The sequence below is a fragment of the Talpa occidentalis genome, unplaced genomic scaffold (assembly GCF_014898055.3).
Source record: "Talpa occidentalis isolate TD23 unplaced genomic scaffold, MPIMG_talOcc4v2.1 talOcc4.9, whole genome shotgun sequence".
Classification (NCBI taxonomy): Eukaryota; Metazoa; Chordata; class Mammalia; order Eulipotyphla; family Talpidae; genus Talpa; species Talpa occidentalis.
Genome location: NW_023605305.1, coordinates 78,508,921 through 78,530,950, shown reverse-complemented (window position 1 = coordinate 78,530,950; position 22,030 = coordinate 78,508,921). Strand labels below are relative to the sequence as shown.

General features: G+C 49.2%; 1 protein-coding gene and 2 pseudogenes across 5 annotated transcripts; 2 read left to right on the top strand and 1 right to left on the bottom strand.

Moving 5' to 3' along the window:
* The first annotated feature begins 333 nt into the window (after positions 1–333).
* LOC119236847 (NADH-cytochrome b5 reductase 3-like) lies at positions 334–2,821 on the top strand (annotated as a pseudogene).
* Positions 2,822–3,966: 1,145 nt separating this feature from the next.
* S100A2 (S100 calcium binding protein A2) lies at positions 3,967–9,677 on the bottom strand. Of its 5 annotated transcripts, XM_054691258.1 has the most exons (4): positions 9,503–9,530; positions 7,652–7,785; positions 5,584–5,737; positions 3,967–4,402 (listed from the first exon to the last, which is right to left on the bottom strand). In XM_054691258.1, the coding sequence occupies exons 3-4, from the start codon at positions 5,722–5,724 to the stop codon at positions 4,250–4,252; spliced, it is 294 nt and encodes a 97-aa protein (XP_054547233.1). In that variant the 5' UTR covers positions 5,725–5,737; positions 7,652–7,785; positions 9,503–9,530; the 3' UTR covers positions 3,967–4,249. The 5 variants fall into 5 exon arrangements, with proteins under 5 accessions (XP_054547233.1, XP_037355791.1, XP_037355792.1 ...); XM_037499894.1 differs by lacking the exon at positions 7,652–7,785 and having other exon boundaries at positions 9,503–9,677; XM_037499895.1 differs by lacking the exons at positions 7,652–7,785; positions 9,503–9,530 and adding an exon at positions 8,090–8,150.
* Positions 9,678–14,138: 4,461 nt separating this feature from the next.
* Positions 14,139–18,107, top strand: LOC119236846 (transcription elongation factor A protein-like 8; annotated as a pseudogene).
* Positions 18,108–22,030: the final 3,923 nt, after the last annotated feature.

Genomic DNA, 22,030 nt, shown 5'->3' with positions numbered 1-22,030 from the left:
AGCAGTGTACTTCGGTCCTTCTGCCTGCTCTGCTCCCCGCTCTGGCTCTGGTGAATTCTCTCACCCTCCCGCGCTTCTGACTGTACCCAGTGCTTGTATAAACAAAACAAAGAAAGAAAGAAAGAAAGAAAGAAAGAAAGAAAGAAAACATGCCTCTAAAAAAAAAAAAAATAAAAATAAATAAATCTTAAAAAAAAAGATAGAAGGTAAAATAAGCACTTCACTGAAAAGCAAAAACTAAAAGAATTTATCAACACCAAATCCACTATGAAAGGTCATTATATAGCAACAGAACAATGAATATCAAGGCAAAAAACATCTAAATTATGTAACATGGAAGAGGAGGAGGAAAGTAGCAATGTGTCCCTTTAGAACCAGGCAGAAACCAGACTGTCCAATGGATCATGCAAATAGTTCATCATTTTCTAATCTTAATAAAACCTCAAGCAAAAAATATTAAAAGTAACACATAAGGGCCTCCCCGGTGGCGCAGCGGTTGAGCGCTGGGTTGCGAAGCTGACCGCGGCCTCTGCAGCGCCGGTTCGATCCCCAGCTGCTCCCCGGCCACCGGAGGAGGGTCCCACATGGCGCGCAGACCTCTCCTGCTGCCCGCTGCTCCCCTCGACAGTGTGCTTCGGTCCTTCTGCCTGCTCTGCTCCCCGCTCTGGCTCTGGTGAATTCTCTCACCGTCCCGCGCTCCTGACTGTACCCAGTGCATGCACAAATAAACAAACAAACAAACAAATAAATAAATAAAAATACATGCCTCTTTAAAAAAAAAAAAAAAGTAACACATAAGACCATGGAAATGTGGCCTCCCTGGTGACACAAGGGGTTAAGCACCACACTGTGAAGCAATCGCAGCCACTGCAGCATGAGTTCAATCCCCAGCTGGCCAGGGAGCAACCCACATGGCGCAGCAGACCTCTCCTGTCTCGCCCGCTACTCCTCTCAGTAGGGTATTTCAGTTAGTCTGCCTAGTCTGTTTCCCACTGTCTCTGGTGAATCCTCTCACCCCCCCCACCCATCTTACCTGTACCCCAGCTCTTGTATGCATAAATAAATCAATCTTTAAAAAAAAAAAAAAAAAAGACCACGGAAATGGAACCCAAACAAAATATAGTAGGAAGTCCTCAAAAAAAAAAATTGTAGCCAAATATCCTCTATAACCAAATAGGAAATGCCAAGTGAGAATACTATTACCTGATCTCAGAATCTTGCAAGTAATAAGTTAAATTTAATTCACCAAGTGTGGCCAGATTGTTGTGTAGCAACTAGTTCATTGGCCCTAGTCACTGAGCAAAACAAGAATTGCATACCCCAGACTTCTTATTGTGTAGGGTATTTAAAGATTAATTTTTTAAAACCACTTCTGGTCAGGTGTTCTGCAACTTACAATTGAATTGCATTCTTAACTGGTAGAGAATTCGGTAACTAAAACAGAATCTTTTAACCTTTGCAGACTGGAAAATTGGGGACCTTTGGTATAAGATGGCAAAGCATTTGGTCAAATTGTCATCTGATGTGCCATAGAGTAGAGAATATGTGGCAACATTGGCTATCATTGGAGGAAAAAATAAAGAAAAAAAAATCAAAACATGGATGTGAACTGGTTCCTCACAGCCTTCAGCAGAAACCAAAAGAGAAGAACAAACCCAAACTACAGCAAGTCAATCTGAAGCAAATATAACAAGAAATACAGATTTGGGGGCCCAATTGAGCACGTTGGGCCAGGTGATCCCTTCCCCAGTCTGGTTCCTGTACAGCCTGCTCATAAAGCCCTTTCAGCGCCCCTGAATCACCCCCTCCCCCATCACCCTGGAGAGCCCGACATCAAGTACCCACTGTGGCTCATCAACAGGGTGATCATCAGCTGTAACACACAGGGAGTCCGCTTCACCCCACCATCACCCCAACATATCCTGGGCCTCTCCTTCAGCCTCTACCTTGACCTCCCTGCTTGAATAGATGGGAATCTGGTCACTCGGCCTGTTTTCAGTGATGACAACAAGGGCTCCATGGACCTGGTTGTCAAGGTTTACTTCAAAGACACCATTCCAAGTTTCCTGCTGGAGGGAAGATGTCCCAGTGCCTGGCGAGCATGAACACTGGAGACACCATTGAGTCCTGGGGCCCCAGTAGGCTGCTAAGCTACGGGGGAGAGCAAAGTTAGCTATCCATCCAGATGAGAAATCCGCCCCCGAAGTCAGGACAGTGACGAACACGGCATGATCATGGGAGGAACAGGCATCACCCCAATGTTGCAAGGAATCCGCGCCATCATGAACGACCCACACAACCACAAGGTGAGCCACCTGCTCTTTGCCAACAAGGCCAAGAAAGACATCCAGCTGTGGCCTGAGCTGGAGGAGCTGAGGAACCAGCATTTGGGATGCTTCAAGCTCTAGTACACAGTGGACAAAGTCCCTGAAGCCTGGGACTGCAGCCAGGGCATCATGACTGTGGAGATGAACCAGGGCCACCTTCCCGCACTGAATGAGCTAAACTGGTACTAATGTGTGGCCCACCCATCGGCCATGATCCAGCACCTGCCTGCCCAACCTGGACCAGATGGCCACCCCAAGGAGCGTCCACACCCCAGTGTCTGTCACCCTCCTTTACCATCTTCCCCCAACATCTTGCACTGTGGCCCTGGGCTCAGCTAAGCCTGCCCAGGCCTGGTGCCCTGAGTGGTCACCCCACTGGGCTATTCCCTACGGGGCCACTTTGGGAGCTGGTTCTGTTGTGGGGGGCCACATTGCCCACCACCTTCAGGGCAGGTTCCTGTCTGGCCCTCACCATTCTTGTCCAGATCCTTTGACCCCGCCTGGGCCCTCCCCACCCCTAACTCCACACTCTGCTGGCCCAGGCCACCAGCACCACATTCTACTCCCCTCCAGAGTGAACCATAGTCTGGAAATAACAGAAATGCACCAGCAGTCCAGAGTTGCCATTCCCAGGGACCCCTGGCCACCACCAGGACCCCCATTTGCCACCCCTTCTGCAGTTCATAGCCATGGCTTTATACCACATGATGGGTAACAGCAGAAAGTCCTCTAGACGGAGACTGCTGGAGACCAGAGACTGGAGCCTAGCACAGCTGCAGCCAATTAGTTGGAGAGGGAGGAGGGGGCTGATGAAGGTACAACATATCCAAGCTTTCCCACGGCAGGAGTTCTGGGCTGTCAGCTGGATGGTCTGATGGACCAGGTAGGCACCCCACCCCCGGCCGCCCCGAGGGCAGAGCTAAGCGCAGGTTCATTTATTCTTCATCCCAAACTCCCACTGCCCTCCCATTGGGGGAGATTTTGAGCAGGGCCTCCTGTCTGAGAGATGGTCTCAGTGGCCTGCCTCCATGTTGCCTTTACACAAGTGTGTTAGCTTCTTGCATTTCAGAGTCACTTAGGAGCAGAAACAACACTGGAGTAAAACTTTGCTGATTAAAAAAAGCCAGAAATGGGACCTCCCAGGTAGCACAGTGGTTGAGTGCTGAGTTGCAAAGCTTCCCACAGCCTCTGTAGCGTCAGTTCGATCCCCGGCCACTGGGCGAGGATCCCACATGGCGCGCAGACCTCTCCTGCCACCCGCTGCTCCCCTCAGCAGTGTACTTCGGTCCTTCTGCCTGCTCTGCTCCCCGCTCTGGCTCTGGCGAATTCTCTCATCCTCTCACGCTTCTAACTGTACCCAGTGCTTGTATAAATAAATAATCTTTTAAATAAATAAATAAATAATTTAAAAAGCCAGAAATACAGATTTGCACACAGGACACTGCCTATGGCCTGCGGCCTGCACAAAGTCGCTGAGCAGCTCCTTGCATGATTGGCTGCTCATGGCATTGAAGGGCAGGCCTTACTGCGGAGATTACATCCTTCCTTCCTGGTGGGTATTTTCTTTTTTAATAAAATAATAGTGACAGCAGATGGTATTTGCCTTTTAAAATATCTTTATTTGGCAAATACACATGTATGTTGTAGCAAATTATCTCAATTTCCAAATTTCTAATTTGAAATCCTGCAATCTGGGACCTAAGGCACAGCTCTGGCCTTGGGAAGATTTCTGGAGGTCAGGGTCCAGGTGGGATCTAGGAGACCCCCAGAGCCCAGCACCCAGCTGCACCAGTCAGGTTACGGGGCATAACTGAGCAATTAAACTACTATCAACAAGTTAAAAAGTTTATTGAGTACAAAACTAAAAGGGAAAGAGAGTCCTCCTGAGCCTGAAACTCATGGCAGGGGCTGAGAGCTCTGCTTCAGACCCGATCTGCATATCCCTCGAAGAAGTCGTTGCACATGACAGTGACCAGAGCCAGAAAGACAGCATACTCCTGGAAGTCCACCTGCTGGTCACTGTTCTCATCCAGGTTGCCCATCAGCTTCTGCAGGCCCTCCTCATCCACCTTCTCCTGAAACCGAGAGAGGGGGGTCATCACCAGCCTGCTGTGTACCCCCACCTCACACGGAGCACACCCCTGGGACAGCCCAGCTCTCCCCTGGTGCTGGGAAACCAGTAAGTGGTAGGCAGGAGCCCCAGAAGCAACTGAGAGCCCCTCATTGGTGAGTATCCAGCTCTCCCTGCTGGGAGTGAGGAGCCAGGCCCCCCTGAAGCAGGGAATCTGCTCTGTTCCCCATAGGAGCACAGCAAAGTGGGGCTCACTGCCCCCATTTTGCTGGCAAGGAAACCAAGTCTTTCTGGGGGCCACCACCTCACTCCCTATTGCAGCAAGTTGAATTCAGAAAAGGCAAATATTTTTAAATACCAGCCAAAGGCCTCCCTGGTGGCGCAAGGGGTTAAGCACCGCACTATGAAGCAATCCGCAACCTCAGCAGCACGAGTTCGATCCCTGGCCGGCCAGGGAGCAACCCACGTGGTGTGGCAGACCTCTCCTGTCTCGCCTGCTGCTCCCCTCAGCAGTGTCTTTCAGTCAGTCTGCCTGTTCTGTTCCCCACTCTGTCTCTGGTGAATCTTCTTACCCCCACATCTCTGGCCTGTACCCCAGCTCTTGCATGCATAAATAAATACCTTTTTTAAAGAATTAAACAAAAAACAGCCAAAACGAAACCAAATTAGAAAATCTGACCCCAGAATTTGTTATAGGAAAGGACACACCTGACAAGTTCAAAACTTAAGAACTGATTTGGGGATTAATCCAGGAGGGTATGGGGAGGGCAAGAGTTGACTACATTTCTCTGCAAAATGTTCCTGGGTGCCTATCTTGATTGGCTTTTTTCTTCCTGCACATACCTTCTTTGTTGGGCAAGTAAATATGAAAAATGAGGGTGTGAGAAACAGCTGTGTGATCCTGGACTAGTTACTTCCCCTCTCTGATTTGCTTGACTCTCCAATGAGGGGTTAGAACAGGACTCTGACGGCCCTCACAGCACATCCTTCTCAGGGAAGCTGCAGGAAACAGCCAGGAACAGCCTTCACAGCTGGGCTCACTGCAACATTTCTCGGGCCATAAAGGGCTCTACCCCGCCCTGGATCTGCATCAGCAGGCACGCCGGAATGGGGGAGAAGAGACCTAGCCCTCACCCCCACGTTCACAGACCAGGACCCTCCCTGTCCCAGGCTGACCCCACTCACCCCCACAAAGCTGGGTAGCTCCTTGTGCAGAAGTTCCTTCATCTCCCCTTTGCTCAGCTTGAACTTGTCACCCTCTTGACCAGAGTACTTGTGGAAGGTGGTGACCATCACAGCCAGTGCCTGTTCCAGGGGGCTGGACATCTTGGATTTGGAGCTACAGAGACGGCAGTTGATAAAGACACCTCAGCCCAGCCTGCAGGACCCACTAGCCCCGGAGCCCCAAATCCTCCTCTGAATGGGAAGCAGGGGCTGCATCGCCCCCTGGCTGTGGCCCCCTGGGCAGGGGCCACCCTCCACCAGACACTGACAGAAAATATAAAACCTTCCCCCATGCATGGAAGTCACCAAAGACGGCCTCATGTCTCCTCTGATCATACCTGGAGCACACCCATAAGGGCAGGGCTCCCCCTTTTGAGTGTCTGTGGGCAGGGAAATGACAGGGCAGTGGGAATCCCATTTGGGAATCCTCTCTGTACAGCTCCCTCCCAGGCCCGTGGGCTCTATGTAAGCACAAGATGGCATCTCTGTGGCTTAAATGGAGAGGCCCACTAGTCACTGGTGGTAGTCATGGCTGCAACCTAAGGGTGCAAGTCATTTTCCACATATAACTGGAAGTCCCCTGGCAGCGATGTTTCCTCCCTCAGACTAGGGACACTCACAGGGTAGGGACTATGTGTCCCTCCAAACTGGAGACCATAAGACATGGGGCGTGGTGGGGCAAATGAGTACCTTCCCCTTCAGGAAGGATCCTATTGGGATTAGAATAAAGAAATGAAATGTCCAGTGCCCCAGGATGAGGACACAACCTGGGGACACAAGGACACACCACAGAGCCACTTTGCCCAGAGCCTTGTCTCTGAGAAAGTCCACACCAGCTCAGGAGGTTGAGGCCAGGGGAGTTGGTGCCCGAGGCAGGGAAACCTCAGCCCATCCTGCCAGCCCTGCCATGGAAAGGGGAGGGGAGATGGGAGAAGTCAGGAAACTGCAGGGGGGTCCATGTAACTACTCTGGGCAGGGCCCCCACCCTTCACATTCCAGGCTCTTGCTCCTTAGTTCTGTTAGAATTCAAGACTTTATAAAAAACTAAAACTGAAATTAAACAAGTTCAGAATTCTCATTAAAACACCTCCATTCACCTACGTGCTCCATTCTTCTAGATCCAGACCCCAAGAAGGCCCTCTGCATAAAGATGCCCAGACTGAAGCCCACAGAGAGGCACCCCAGATGGAGGGACTCTAGCGAAGACCTCAGTAACCCTAAAGTGAGATCTCACAGAGGAACTGGGAACTACCCCAACTCAACACTTTACAGAAGGCCCAAATGGAAGACACCCAGAGAGGCCCCAGGTCAGCCAGAAAGAAAACTAGGAGATCAAGACAAAGGCACAAAGGCAGAGACCACAGGGTTCCCCACCAGCCAGCTAAGGACAGAGGCACTCACCAAGCCAGATGGCGCAGAGACTCAGGAAGCCGAGCAAAGTGGCAGGTGCCCAGGGTGGGGTTTATATGCCAGGCCCACTGGCCCCCAACCTGGCATTCCAAGAAACCAAACCTGTCCTAACCTGATCCCACCAAAGCCTGGCCGCCAGCCATTGCACAACTCCAGCCTGGCCCCCTCCTCCCTCTGAGCTTGGCCACCAGCTCCAGGAGAGCCCCAGACCGGATCAGGGCAGTCTGTGGTCACCCAGGTCATGGGAAGGGGGGAGTGGTAATGTGGGGAAGGGGCAGCCTGCCCCAGCTGAGGGAGGCAGCCCAGCTGGTGAGGCCTGGGGACACATGCCAGGCCTTGTTCTCATGACATGCCTGCAAGTCCCAACTCATTCATGTGTCAGAGGCTGCAGGACATGCCAAACCCCACTGTGTGTGTTTGTGTGTGTGTGTGCATGAGTGTGTAACAGTCTGGGGCCACCCTTAGAAAGCAGGGTGGCAGAGAAGGCAGATGGGGGGCTTGAGGAAGAGAGCCAGGCAGGTGGGCCTCAGGGAGTAGGGGAAACCAAGTTACTCTTAAGAGCTGGCACCAGAATACTTCTTAATGACATAATGAGGAAAGTGGTTGTGCTTGAAAATACCTTGAAAGGCCCCCTTTGGGAAGGAAGAGAGCCAGGGAGGAGATAGGGGGCAGATGGAGACCGCTATGTCTACAATCTCACAATCACAGTGGGTGAGAAACTTTCTGTGTGGCGTCAGGAAGCCCCAAGGAGGTCTGCAAGGGAAAACAGAAACTCAGGCCTCCTCTTCTCCACAGCTACAGTCTCCCTCACCCCAGCCCCGCGGGCTCTTCCCAAGACCAGAAGAGAAAGCAGACACTGAGGCCATTTAGGATCCAGCATAGGGGACAGTAGTTCCCCGCTTCCCCTCCCCACCTCTCTTGCCTACTGCTCTTTGTCTCCAGACCAAATGGGCACCGCCCTTCAGCTGCTCAGCTCTCCTCCCCCCTCCAGATGTACAGCAGTTGGCTTCCCCTTCCCAGGCCCCCCCCCCCCCAACCCCAGTCTTCGGTGACTCACCAGTGGTTCCAGGCCCAAATGCCCAGGCAGTGACTCAGCGGGCACCGCCCTCCTCCCCCAGGACCAGAGCAGCTGCGGAAACACCAACCCAGCCCCAAAGAGAGAGAACTAGCACGAGATGTTTCATGGGGCCACCCCAGGGAGCATTAGGCTGAGAACTGACAGAGGATCAGACCAGAAGCCAGACGGCTCTCTTCCTGAGGGTCACCCTGGGCCTGGGAGAAGATGAAGTTAAACCTTGGGGTCCCAGCATCCATCCTCTTTAACAGCTTCACATAGCCACCCAGGGTCCCCACCCTCCCAAGGCACTTGAACCCCTCATGTTTCTGCCCCTTGCCATCAAAACCTATTTCAGGTAGAATTTGGAATAAAAATCCTTCACAACTCCCCCTCCACCCCAGAAAGGACCAATGGGGAGCAACACATTGCTTTTCACAGCACTGCCTCCATTTAACAGGGGACTTTAGCAGAGGCTCCTCTGCTCCAAAACCCCACAGGTGTCCCCACAGACGTAGCCCCAAAGCCTGGCAGTGAGGTGTCTGACTCTGGATACCTCTTCTTTCTAACCTCCCACACATGTACCTGACTTCCTGGTTGACAGTGCCGTGAGCATAAGGGGACACACACCTGGTAGGGCCAGGACCTGGGGCTCATACTGACTCCTCTGCTCAGAAAGTGGTCGCTCACCACCTTTCCTCCTGCAGAAATCCCACTTACTCTTCAAAGGCCAGCCCAGTGCCACCTACTTCAAGGAACCTTTCCCAGGCCCAACCAGATGCCAGGCCTACCTGCTCTGTCCCACACAAAGCTCTCCTGTTCTTGTGTACTTAGGGCACTCCACGCCAGACTGAATCACCTGCACACTTTTCTTCTCTTGCCCTCACCCAGAACGGTGAGCTCAGTGCGGGGCTGGGCCTCATTCATTTCTGCTTGAGCATAAGATCTTGCCCACACTAGGTACCAAGCAGGGCTTGTGGTTACTGAGTGCTAAGGGCTGGGGTGGTAGAATTTAGGAACCAGGAGGGCCTTCTCACCTCCAAAAATCACTGAGTTTACAACCACATCATAATTTCTCTAGATCCCAAGAGTGGAACTGACACACAGTTTGAAAAACAGCCTCAGAGAGCTACAAATCCCTGGGGGTTAAAAGCAGGAAAAAACTCGTTCCAGGGGCCCAGCAGATAGAGATGCAGGCAGAGGCAGAGACAAGGAGGCAGTCAGACAGAAAGGGGGGGGGGGGTTGGGGGAGGGGGAGCAAGACAGTCGCAGAAACAAAGGGAATTAGAGGTGTGAGTGAGAGAGCCTGCGCCAGAGTCGCTAATTACTAAGCTCGCTACCTGCCGGTCTGCCCCTAACCAGAACAAGGGGCCATATTCCTGAGTCTGTGAAAATCACATTTAATTTGCCACTAACTTGCTGTGTGATCTTGAGCAGCTTCTCCTTGCAGAAGGGAGGGACTGGGTAGAAAGACTCCTAGAGTTCGATCCCACTCTACATTCTCCACTTCTCTAGGAAGGCAGAGAAGCCAGAACACGGGCAGGCAGTGGGCACATGCCTAGCGGGGCCTCTGCCCAAGCGCAGCTCGAGAAGCTGGGTGCTGGCTTTACTGCCACGCCCTCTCTTGGGCTCGCTGCGGTTCCCAGCATCCGCGGTGGGATTTTACCCGCTTGATGCGTGCCCCCTAGTGGTTGAAAAGTGTCATTACAGGCCAGTGCCTCCCTCCTGTTCCATCCCTCCCTCCTGAACCTTCCACTTGGCCCTGCTTGGCCTGCTCTTGACTCACACAGGAGGAGGCAGTGCTGATTCATCTCCAAGGAGTCTTCCCACACCCACACCCCTCGCACATCTAAGGTGCCTCACATCTAAGGTGTTTCCTGGACAGTCTTTGCTGAGAAGCCCAGGTGGACTTCTGAGATGGAAGCCAGGTACCCAAAGGTTATTTTAACAGTCTTAGATCCAGGGGCAGAAGGGAACTTGGTCACTAAATGAGTGGCTGAACATTGCAAGACCCTGCCCACTTACCCCTTCCCCCCAGGCAGTTCAGTGGAAAGAGAAATGGCCTCACTGCTGGGGCCCCAGTTTTAAGCCCTGGCGTCACCTCTGACTCACTGGCAACCATGGGTAATTGCACCATACCTCTGAGCCTTAACTTGTTCCCTGCAAGGATCCCTTTTATTATTCCCCTGCCCCCAAAATATGCTATGAAATCTTTTATCTTAACAAACAGCATTAGATAATCTAGTCAAGTGTAGCATGATCAGCACAAGAGAACCCATTTTGGGTCTTCCTGGATTTGCCCTGCCTGCAGGGTCATGCATTTTCTGCTGCTGGAGGGGTGCAGACTGGTGTTATGGAGCACCTACTGTGAGCTAGGAGATATCCATGTATTATCTCATTTAATTTATGCAACAACCTCAGGAAGTTGGTACAATCATATCCCACTTAACAGAAGAGAAGACTGAGGCTCAGGGAGGTTTGCTCTCAAGTTCATACAATTAGCATGAGGAGGTGGCATGTCTTGCACACAGGTGGTAACAGTATTAAACCCATTCTATCAGCACCAACCATGAGGATCCCCAAGAGCCCTAACATTCTGAGTCTTACTCAGACCAGCATCAGTCTCTGCCCATCCTCTCCCCATACCCACGCCCAGCCCTTGGTGTCATTTCTGGACTTCACCCCATGCCCCGAAACCCACCTTCTCCTGCTCTGATCTGGCATCTTCAGTGAATTCCTGTCCTTTTGTCTTCAGATGCACTCTGGCCTGGATTTAAAACAAGCCTATCTGAAACTTGCTCAGATCTCCCACCTCCTCTATGCCACAAATAACATCACCATCCAGCCAATGAGCCAAACCAGAAATTCAGCCGCCCTCCACACTCTGGCTTCCCCTCACTGCCCTCCAGCTGCCCAGAAAGTCAATCTATCCTTTCTGCCTTCGAAAGACTGCCTGGCTCCGTCCACTGGGCCTGAGACCCCACCCTATCACCTTGTCCCTAAAATTGTACAAACACATCTGGTCTCTTCTCTTCCCTCTAACCTTGCCCCCCACACTCTCACTCCTTCTCATTCTGCCACCAAAGGGATCTCAAAATTCAAATCTAAGCATGTCCCCCCCTGTGTGCCTCTGAGCCCTTGCCTATGCCATTCATTCTCTTGAAAAGTCCTGCCTCAGTTTGTCTGCCTGTCAATCTCCTAATCACCATTTAAATTCAGCTCAAAGACCATCTCTGTGCAGCATCCCTGAATCTTCCTCCCAGCCTCCCACAGCATGCTCATGTATGCGCGCACGCATGCACATACACACATGCATGTAGACACACACAAGATCAAGTGTTAGACAAAGGTGGGTTTCCTCCCATGAACTCCTGCAGATCCTTGCCCACCACCATATACAGCACCATGTATGTTTAATTGTGACTATTTTTTTTAAAGATTTATTTATTATTTACTTATTTATACAAGCACTGGGTAAGTCAGAAGTGCGGGAGGGTGAGAGAATTCACCAGAGCCAGAGCGGGGAGCAGAGCAGGCAGAAGGACCGAAGTACACTGCTGAGGGGAGCAGCGGGCGGCAGGAGAGGCCTGTGCGCCATGTGGGACCCTCCTCTGGTGGCCGGGGAGCAGCCGGGGATCGAACTGGCACTGCAGAGGTTGCTGGCAGCTTCGCAACCCCGCGCTCAACCGCTGCGCCACCGGGGAGGCCCTAATTGTGACTATTTATATGTCTTTCCCCAGACTGGGCTCCTGGGAAGTAGACACTGAGCATCATTCATTCTGGGCATTCCTGGTGCCTGACACAGAGCAGGTGCATGATGAATGGCAGATGGAGGTACTAGTCCCTCACCACCAGCATCCTCTCTCCATCCGTCAATACCACAGCTGTAGACAAAGCTCTAAATCCGCCATGCCCACCCCCAAACCTAGAAGCTGACTTGCTACCATTCTAAACACCCAGCTCTGACCACTATCACCAGAAACTTCCTTCTCGCCAGTGTCAGTTTGGGGAGGCACTCAGAAGGGCTCTTCAGAGGGAGGAGCCGTTGCACTGTTTTCTCCACCCTCCCTCCCTCCTCTGAAGAAGAAAGAAGGCCGTGAATGCTGCCACCTTCTAGGCTGGGGCTCCATCTTTCCCACCCGGCAGCCCCACCCTCCCCGCCCACCTGTGACCCCACCCACTCCACTGGGCAGGCTGAAGACGGACAGCTGCTGTCTGTGTTGTCAGGAGAAAGAAGAAAGGTCAGTTCAGGAAGCAACAGAAGAGAAATTTTAAAATCTTTTTGGCCTCAACTCCTCTATAACAGTAATAGAAAATATAAATTAGTCTCCGCCCTCATCCATTCCTTTCCTGGCACAGAGCTGTTAAAACTCTTATCATGTCCTAGGTGATAAAAGCACTAGGAGTAACTCTTGTTCTAATATTTGTCTTTGACCCCTGATACCAAGGGCCCCTGAAACCCTGTAAATTCCTAAGTGATAAGAGCATCTTTGTTCTATTAAGTTGACTCTGGGTGGGGCTCCAAGATGGCTGTTAGTCACCAGAGAGACCAAGTCAGGATTAGAAGTTTGGAATGTTCAACCTTATCTGGCGGAGAGAAGAGAAAGGGACTAAAAAACCAAGTTAATTATTGATTGTGCCTCGGTGAGAAAGCCTTTATGAAATCCCAAGAGTGTGGGGTTGGGAAAGTTTCCAGGTTGGAAATACAGCCACACCAGAAAGGTGACATGCCCCAGCTCCTTGGGGACAGAAGTTCCTGTGCCCAGGATCCTCCCAGACCTCACTTGTGTAGATCTTCTTCTGGCGTTCATCTGTATCCTTTATCACATCCTTTAATAAACCGGCTAATATACATAAGTCTTTCCCTGAGTCCTGTGAGCCCCTCTAGCAAATTAATCAGACCTGAGGAAGGCATCTTTGGGGTCTCCAGGCTCTAGCCCCTGTGTCAGAAGCCCAGAGGTTAACCTGAACTCACATCTGACACATGACCCTGTGCAGTCTGATGCTGCCTCTGCTAAGTAGTGTCAGAAGTGAGGCGTCCCTGTGATGGTAAGAGATGTGCAAGGGGAAACACACTGCAGGGAACAACTAGGTTTTTCCCTACTCAGGAGGGAAAATTGGAGTTTTTTCCTAAACAGTTCCAAATTACATTCTCTCCTCCATAGCTGCAATTTTGAGTTTTTCCCAGAGCTCAAAAGGAAGAGGTATGTGGCCAGAAACCCCAGTACATAATCCTCCTGCTTCTTGATCAGGTGTTGCCATCCATACCACTCACCTGGGTCATTCCACATGGCACCTGGCCAGGAACAAACACTCCTTGTGCCCCCAACTCTCTGCCATCCCCACCACCATCAGTATCCTTTTGAAAGCAGGCTACCAATCTTGATCTCCCAGCACTGCTGAGCCTCAGGTTTGGGTTCTCACCTCTCTGACCCTCAGCTACTTACAGAGAGCATGTACAGTGGCTTGTGGCTCCTGAGACCTGATGCCTGAGTGGGAGCCCGGCCACCTGCACCTGTCTGCAGACCCTGCCCCCCACACCTCCCACAGGCTGGAGGGGGCTGCTGTCCCAGCAAGCACAGCAGCCTTGGTGACAGGTCATCTCGGTTCTGAAGCTGGGCTCTGCCATTTGCCAGCATGAACTGCCAGGGTGGACAATGCTGCTTTATGAAACTGGTGCTAACAGGACTCAACAGAAAGTAGAGCAATTAACAAGCTTCCCAGAAACACCCAGCTTGAGAGAAGTGCACTGATGTGTTCTGATAAACGAGAGGAATTTCCCAAACCTTAGGAAGGGACTAAGGGCAACTTCAGAAAAAGAAAGGTGACTCAGGAAGGTGAGCAGTGATTTTAAAAATTATAGGGTGTTGCTCAAGAGGAAGTGGTTTAAAGAGATGTTTTAAGAGATCAATGTGCAATGCTAGGGATGATCATAGCAGAGAAGTTAAGACGTTGGATTCTGGGTTTGAGTCTTGACTCCACCATGTTCTAGTTAATCGAGATTTTTCAGCTATCAGAGACAGAAGTTCAACTCAAGTTCACTGAAGCAAAAATGGGGTATGACATACCTGGTAAGGTGATTGTGATCATTCATGGGATCAATAAGCCACAGCATTGGGGGCTACAACAGAGAACTCAACACCAACCATCCTCCTGTCTGTCCATCCTTCCAGCCATCCTTCCATACATCCATGCATTCATTCTTCCTTCTCTCATCACTATTTGTTTCACTTTTCATGTTGGTTTCACTCTCACGGTAGCAGAGCTTCTCTTCTAAAGAGGAACCCGGCCACCTTTGTAAGCCCAGTGCCCACACAACAATCCAGGAAAGAGCCCTGATTGGCTGTGCCTAGTTCATGGACTCAGCCATGTCTAAACCCTGTTTCCAGAGGGTCAGGGTGTTGTGACTGGCTGATATGGTTCAGATCCCCAGCACTACGGTCAAAGGTCTCTTCCCAAAAGACGAAAACAAATTACTGCAAGAGCCATGTGAGCCCTGTGACCTTACAAACATTTAACCTCCTCTAAGCATCAGTTTCTTCTTCTGTAACATGAGGATACTATCAATCACCTCCCAGATCGAATGAGATAATGCATGTAAAGTACATGGTGAGCACTCAATTAGCGTCACTAGATACAGCAGTGGAAAAAGAAGCCATGACAGTTTGAACCAACATCATCGCCAAGAGGGCTTTGTCTGGCGTGTTCATAACATAAAACCACCATCAAACCCCACACGTCCACTGAAGTACAAGGACACTAATCTCTCCTGGTTACCTTGTCAATATTTATTTGTCCTTTGAACCCTCATTTTGTTATCTGCTAGTATCAGGTGTTAACGGTTTAAGAAAAAGCAATAAAGAAAAAACTTAAAATTCAGAAAAGTCTGTTTATTTTGCTCATTCTTTCTGCTAGCTTGAAGTGTGGCCATAGTTATCCATTTTAGTTGGCAAACCATCAAGGTCCAACTTCAAAAATAGCAATTTGGTGACAACCTATCTGATCTAGTTCAATGCCTCTACCCTGTTTCATAGGTAAGGAAATTGATTCCCTCCAAGGGGGTGATTCACACATCATCATCCCAGCTCCAGTTACCTGGCTCTCTATTCCCCAAACAGTCTCTGGTTTGCGTTTGGATTCTCAGAGGGATTTTCTGAGAAGAAAATTTCCAGCAATTTCTTTCTGGATTGTTTGGGCTTTCCATGCAATCATAAGAATAAATAAGGATTAGTCTGTCAGAAGAAAATCTTCCCAAAGTGAAGTGATGACTTTCTAAACCTACCCAGCTTTTGGTCAGATAAATATCTGCTCCTGAGAAGGAAAGAGGGCAAACACAGTTCAGGGAAGAAACTGAACTTTGCCAAATCCCTGTTCTTGTAGACATTGTTCTAAGTAAAGTACATACATTGTCGAATTTAATCCTCCCTACCACGCTATGATGTCAGCAATGTCTGTGATTAACAGATCAGGAAACAGGGGCACAGGGATTAATTGTAGAGCTAGGATTTGAATTCAGGTTGACAGCTGCAGAACACTACTTGCCCGTCACCCTCACACCACTCTTTCACCCAAAGTTCCTTCTCTGGTCATCTCCTTGGTTCTTCTTCCTTCTCCAGCCTGATGATGGGGCTCTCATTAGTCTTCTGCCAGTTTCTCTCTGTCTCTTCTCTCTGTCTGTGGGTCGCTCTCTCTCTCGCTTTCTCTCTCCACTGCCCTCCTTCTCACAGCATCATCACCCCCTCAGTGAAGAAGGGAGAAAAAATCAAAGGAGGGACAGTGCACTGAGCCACTCTATCCTCCCAGCCCCAGTCACTCCCTGCTCCCTCTGTCGTCCAAGTCCTAACATGGGCATCAGCTCTACCTTGCTCTACAGAACCCCAGATCTACCAGGGAGGCTCAGCAGTCCTCACCAGAGCACACACCAAGTGTTGCTGGGTCTTGCTGGGAACCTTACCTTACAGACCCTTTCTCTCTATGCCTGAAGCAACTGCCTTCGCCCAGCTGTGCTGGGACAGCAACCTTCAGACTGGTCTCCTCCTGGACCCCACTGTCTCCCTTCTTCATCCTTTCTGACCAGACTATGCATTCTGCCACTCCTCTGCTCAGAAACCTTCTAAGGTCTCTTGCTGGACTAGCACATTATTTAAACCCTCCAGCATGGGGCTTGGAGCCTGGTTCCCTGCAGCAGCTCCCTGTTGCTGGAGAAGGAGAAAAGAGCCTTAGATCCACTCAGAAATGGACTCTTGGTCTTTTGGGAGTCACACAACAAATAGAGTGAGGGAAGAGGGAGGAAAATCACCCCTACTCTTTGCAGAATTAATTTATTCAAAGAGGAAAACAGTCAATACACAAAATTCTTGTGAAGAAAATGAAGGAAAAACTACAGAACATGCCGAAGAAAAAGGGAGCTGGTCCTTGAGAAGATGTACCACAGGAGGCAGAAGGAAATCCTCAGACTTCCAAAGAGGGTGAAAACCAAGAAGTAGAGGGTTCAAGGAGGGTTGACTCAGCCTGGCCAGGGATTAAAAAGGACACACACCTGTTAGGCATTTATTTTTTTATATAATTTAATTTAATTTTATATAAATTTTACATCATTCTTCCTTTTCAGTATTTTTTTTAAGGATTTACTTATTTATGTACACTAGGGCTGGGGTACAGGCCAGAGGTATGGGGATGAGAGGATTCACCAAAGACAGAGCAGGGAACAGAACAAGCAGATTGACTGAAATACACTGCTGAGGGGAGCATCAGGCGAGACAAGAGAGGTCTGCTGTGCCATGTGGGTAGCTCCCTGGCCAGCCGGGTTTACTCTGTGCTGCAGAGGCTGCAGATAACTTCACAGTGCTGTGCTTAACCCCTTGCACCACCAGGGAAGCCCCATATTCTTCCTTTTTGTACAAGGCATGCTTTCTCCTTTTGGATGTAGTTCCCGCAAAATTCCCATCACCAAATCACCTGTGCACCATCACCATAGTCCCTTGTGTAAGGACACATTTCCTCCCCTGTTTTGATCCTTCTCCCTCCTGCTCCCCTGCATAGTGTCTTCGATTAGTTGTTGCCTGTTAATTTTGTTTTTTAATTTATTATAATTATTTTATTTTCCTCATCCCTTATTTGGTTCCCCTGCATTTTTCCTATAAGTGAAACCCATCCGATATTTTCCTTTTTCCTTCTGGCTTATTTCACTGAGCATAATCCTTTCCAGCTCCATCCATGTTGCTGCTAATGGCATGAGTCTATCTTTTTTGATTGCTGAATAGTATCCCATTGTGTATATATACCACAGCTTCTTGATCCAGTGGTCTATTTTTGGACATTTGGGTTGTTTCCATATCTCACCTATTGTAAATAGTGCTGCAGTAAACATAGGGGTGCAGGTATCTTTTTGAATTAATGTTTTTGTGTCCTTTGGGCAGATTCCTAGGAGTAGAATTGCTGGGTCATGTGGTAGCTCCATTTTTAGCAGTTTTTGAGGAAACTCCACACAGCTTTCCATAGTGGTTGGACCAGTTTGCACTCTCACAAGCAGTGTAGGAAAGTTCCTTTTTCTCCACATCCTCGCCAATATTTGTTGTTTCCTGTTTTTTTAATATGTGCCATTCTTACTGGTGTATGATGGTATCTCATTGTGGTTTTGATTTGCATTTCCCTGATTACCAGTGATGCTGAACATTGTTTCATATACCTGTTGGCCATTTACATTTCCTCTTTGGAGAAGTGTCTTTTTAGCTCTTCTGCTGATTTTTGACTGGTTTATTTTTGTTGAGTTGTGTGAGCTCTTTGTAGATCTTTGTGATCAGTCCATTATCAGTAGTATTGTGTGCAAAAATTTTCCCCCAATCAGTAGGGTGTCTCTTTGTTTTGGTTAATGTTAGGCATTTAGACCCTAAAGAAATGATGAGATGAGTTGGAAAGGCTTGGGGAAGAGATAAGAAGAGTTAGAGACAAGTTTGTGAGGAAGCCTTGGAAGCAAAAACATTGACACAATTGTCCTTATTCTTTGTGCTTTAGGCCTTGAATTCCTTTTTGTCTGATATTAAAATCTGGCCCTTGTTTTCTTTCTGTTAGCATTCTCTGATGTATCTTTGACCTTTGTTCTACTTTTAATCATCTGGTGGAGTATTTTTAGGTAGTTCCCTGTTACCAGCATCTCATTAGATTTTGAATTTTGGCCCATTTTCTAGGACTATTTTCCAATTGGGAAGTTTCACACATAGGCATGAAGATATGTTTATTCCATTTTGTAAAGTAAAGCACAACAAGTTACAAAATAGCATATTTATGGTAGTTCATACACACAGGATAAAATCCCTATGTTTTGTGTGTGTGTGAGATGCAGGTGTGTATACGCACTACACACATACATCACACTGATATGTATTTTTTATTGAACACATGTCACACACACAGGAGTTAAAGCTTTTTTAATAAGTAAAACTAAATAAATGAATAAACTCTCCAACAGGGCTCCCAAGGCTACAGCTCTCCAATCCGTTCCTCATTCATGCTCTCAACAAATGTTTATTAGGTAGTAATACCACTCTAGGCCCTGGGGATACATTGGGGAATAAAACATATATTCATTGTGCTGGTGGAGCATGTAATCAAGTGGAGAAGACAGGGAATACATCTATAATTACAAATAAAATAAAAACAGTGGGCGCAGGGGGCCTCCCTGGTGGCGCAAGGGGTTAAGACACAGTACTATGAAGCTATCCACAGCCACTGCAGCACGAGTTCAATCCCTGGCCAGGGAGCTGACCACATGGTGCAGCAGACCTCTCCTGTCTCACCCACTGCTCCCCTCAGCAGTGTATTTCTGTAGATCTGCCTGTTCTGTTCCCCACTCTCTGGTGAATCCTCTCACCCCGCCCCCCATCTCTGGCCTTGCATCCCAGTTATTGTATGCATAAATAAATAAATCCTTAAAAAAAAAAACAATGGGTGCAATGCTAATATCTGCCTGGACTTGCTAAGGAGACCTCTCACAGGAGGGCTAAAGAATGAGGGGCCACCTGCTGGGAATACAGGGTGGGCATTCCAGGTAGGGGCCCCCAAGATAGGAAGGTGTTTCCGATGTGAGAGAAGCAAAAGACTAGTGTGGGTGGGCACGATGGGGAGGGAGAGAATGCGCCAGGATGGAATCAGAGAGGTCAGAAGGGCTCAAATCACATAGAGCCTTGTAGCCAATGTAAGGAGTTTGGATTTTATTCTAAGTACAGGGATTACAGGATTTTACATAACGGAATCTGTTTTACATAATGGATACATACATCTAATTTAAGTCTTAAAGATGCCTCTCGAGAAGCCTCTGAAAGAAGGCAGAGTAGAGGCTTATTTCTTCTTTGCAATCTCACTAAGGGTAATTAAACAAAACATGACATGGGGATGAGGGGAGGGGAGAAAACCATGTTTAAGGAAACTGGTATATCTCAAGCCACAAACAGTGAAGGCACCTGCCAAATCTAGTTATGTGTGGATCTAAGCAAGGGCACTGAAAGAGAACAGAAACACATTGCTCCAACCCTAAGGAAAACAGCCCCTGAAAGGAATGTCTAGTGACCCTTTGAAGCAATAATATTTGAGAACAGGCTGGGGAGAGGTCTCCATGTGGAAACCTAGCTGGATACCTACCGACAGCAGGGAAGGGAGATAGGAAGAGACAATGTGGTGTGACAATCATATTGCTTCGTGATGTGATCTCCTACTCAAAGATGCCACCGGAAGTAATCTTGGTGAAGCACAAAAGGAGGCAGAGAATGTCATAGTGTTAGGGGGGAAAAGGAATGTCCTAAAGCTAATTCCATACAGGCTTTGTGGACTCCACCCCCACCCCAGGCCAAAGCCAAAGACACTGGGAACTCCAAATCCCATCACCACCAAAGGGAAGGTGGCTGGGAACTGAGGGTGGGGTTAAGCAGCCAGGTGGATACAAAAGGCAGACACGTGGGCTTTGGGGGCCCCCATTTTGGCTCTCCGCCAGCTTGCAGCGTCCAGCCAGCTCTGAGAGTGACTTTGGGTTTCCAGGTCGTTGGATCGGGTAGGACGCATTAAAGACTTTATTTCCCTATTTTCTCCCTGAGTTGTTCATTTTCCTTATTTCCTTTTCTCTTGTAAATAAACCTTTTATTAACCTTTTGTGTGTGTCTGTAGTAGAGTATTCATAAGTCCCTTTAAAGCGCTCGGGTGAGGACCCACAGCCAGGAACCCGTTCAATATCGGGGCTGCTCTATAACAATAGCACATAACACCAGGTTTTGGGTTTTTTTTAAAGATTTATATATTCATGCATGCAAGAACCAGGGTACAGGCGAGATGTGAGGGAGGGTGAGAGGATTCACCAGAAACAGAGCAGGGAACAGAACAGGCAGACTGACTGAAATACACTGCTGAGGGGAGCAGTGGGCATGACAGGAGAGGTCTGCCATGCCATGTGTCTATCTCCCCACCAGCCAGAATCAAACCCGTGCTGCAGAGGCTGCGCTCAACCAACTGCGCCACCAGGGAGGCCCTAACACCAGGTTTTTCTGTGCTCCCTCTGTAACAGGGTGGTCCCCAGGAAAGGGGGAGGTTCCCTGCCCCACCCAAGGGAGGGTGGAGCTGAGCAGGGAGAGGAGAAGCTGCAGAAGAGACTGAGGAAGGAAGAAGCAGGATGGAGCCAGGAGACCTGGAGGAGGCGCGTGGAGCCTAGAGACACGTGAAGAAACTGCGCTTGTCTTTTGGTCGTGGACTGGGTGACACAGATGTGGGTGAGACCCATGGGGAGGTGACAATGGCAGCTATTATCTTGATGTTGACTTTGCTCTTTTCCTTCCGGGCTTGTCTGGTTGTTTCTGACCCTTTTCTGTGGGTCCCCACTGGAAGATGCTTTAGACTTGTGGCAGGCTTTGGGGCCTTGCTCTGCGCCATTCCCATATGGATGGACTTTTACCCACGAGGGGATGGGTAACTTTGGGTGCTTCATTTAGAAACTAGACTCTTTGCCTTACCTGTATTGTTTCCTAGTTTTATTAAAGTTCCTTCCCATTAAAGTCTCATATGTTTTGTGTTGATGCGGTGGATGGCAGAACCCATTTAGAATAGGCAGGTTTGCGGGGTTTGGGCTGCCCCTCTCCCTGTCCTATAACACCTCCTTATCTCCCAAAAGGCAAAAATTGAAAGGAAACACATTCCTTCCTCACACACCCCACCACGTCCAGTACCCCCCACCGCCCCAGTCCACTAGACCCCACCCCACCCCACAACACACTGTCCTTCAGAAGATAACTAACTCCACTCAGGAAATAAGTAACAATCAGAAGGGAAATCCTTTTTTCTTTTTAAGATTTATTTATTTATGCATACAAGAACTGGGGTACAGGCCAGAGGCATGGGGGGTGAGAGGATTCACCAGAGACAGAGTGTGGAACAGTATAGGCAGATCTACTGATATACACTGCTGAGTGGAGCAGCGGGTAAGACAGGAGAGGTCTGCTGCACCATGTGGGTAGCTCCCTGGCCAGAGATCAAACTCGTGCTGCAGAGGCTGCAGTAGCTTCACAGTGCTGTGCTTAACCCCTTGCGCCACCAGGGAGGCCCCAGAAGGGACCTCCTCTTTAAAAAAAAAAAAAAAAAAATTATAAGACATGACCTCTTTCTTAAAAATAATTTTTGAGGGGCCTCCCCGGTGGTGCAGCGGTTGAGCGCTGGGTTGCGGGGCTGCCCGTGGCCTCTGCAGCGCCAGTTTGATCCCAGCTGCTCCCCGGCCACCAGAGGAGGGTCCCACATGGCGCACAGACCTCTCCTGCCGCCCGCTGCTCCCCTCAGCAGTGTACCTCGGTCCTTCTGCCTGCTCTGCTCCCCGCTCTGGCTCTGGTGAATTCTCTCACCCTCCCGCGCAACTGACTGTACCCAGTGCTTGTATAAATAAATAAAAAATAAATCTTTAAAAAATAATAATAA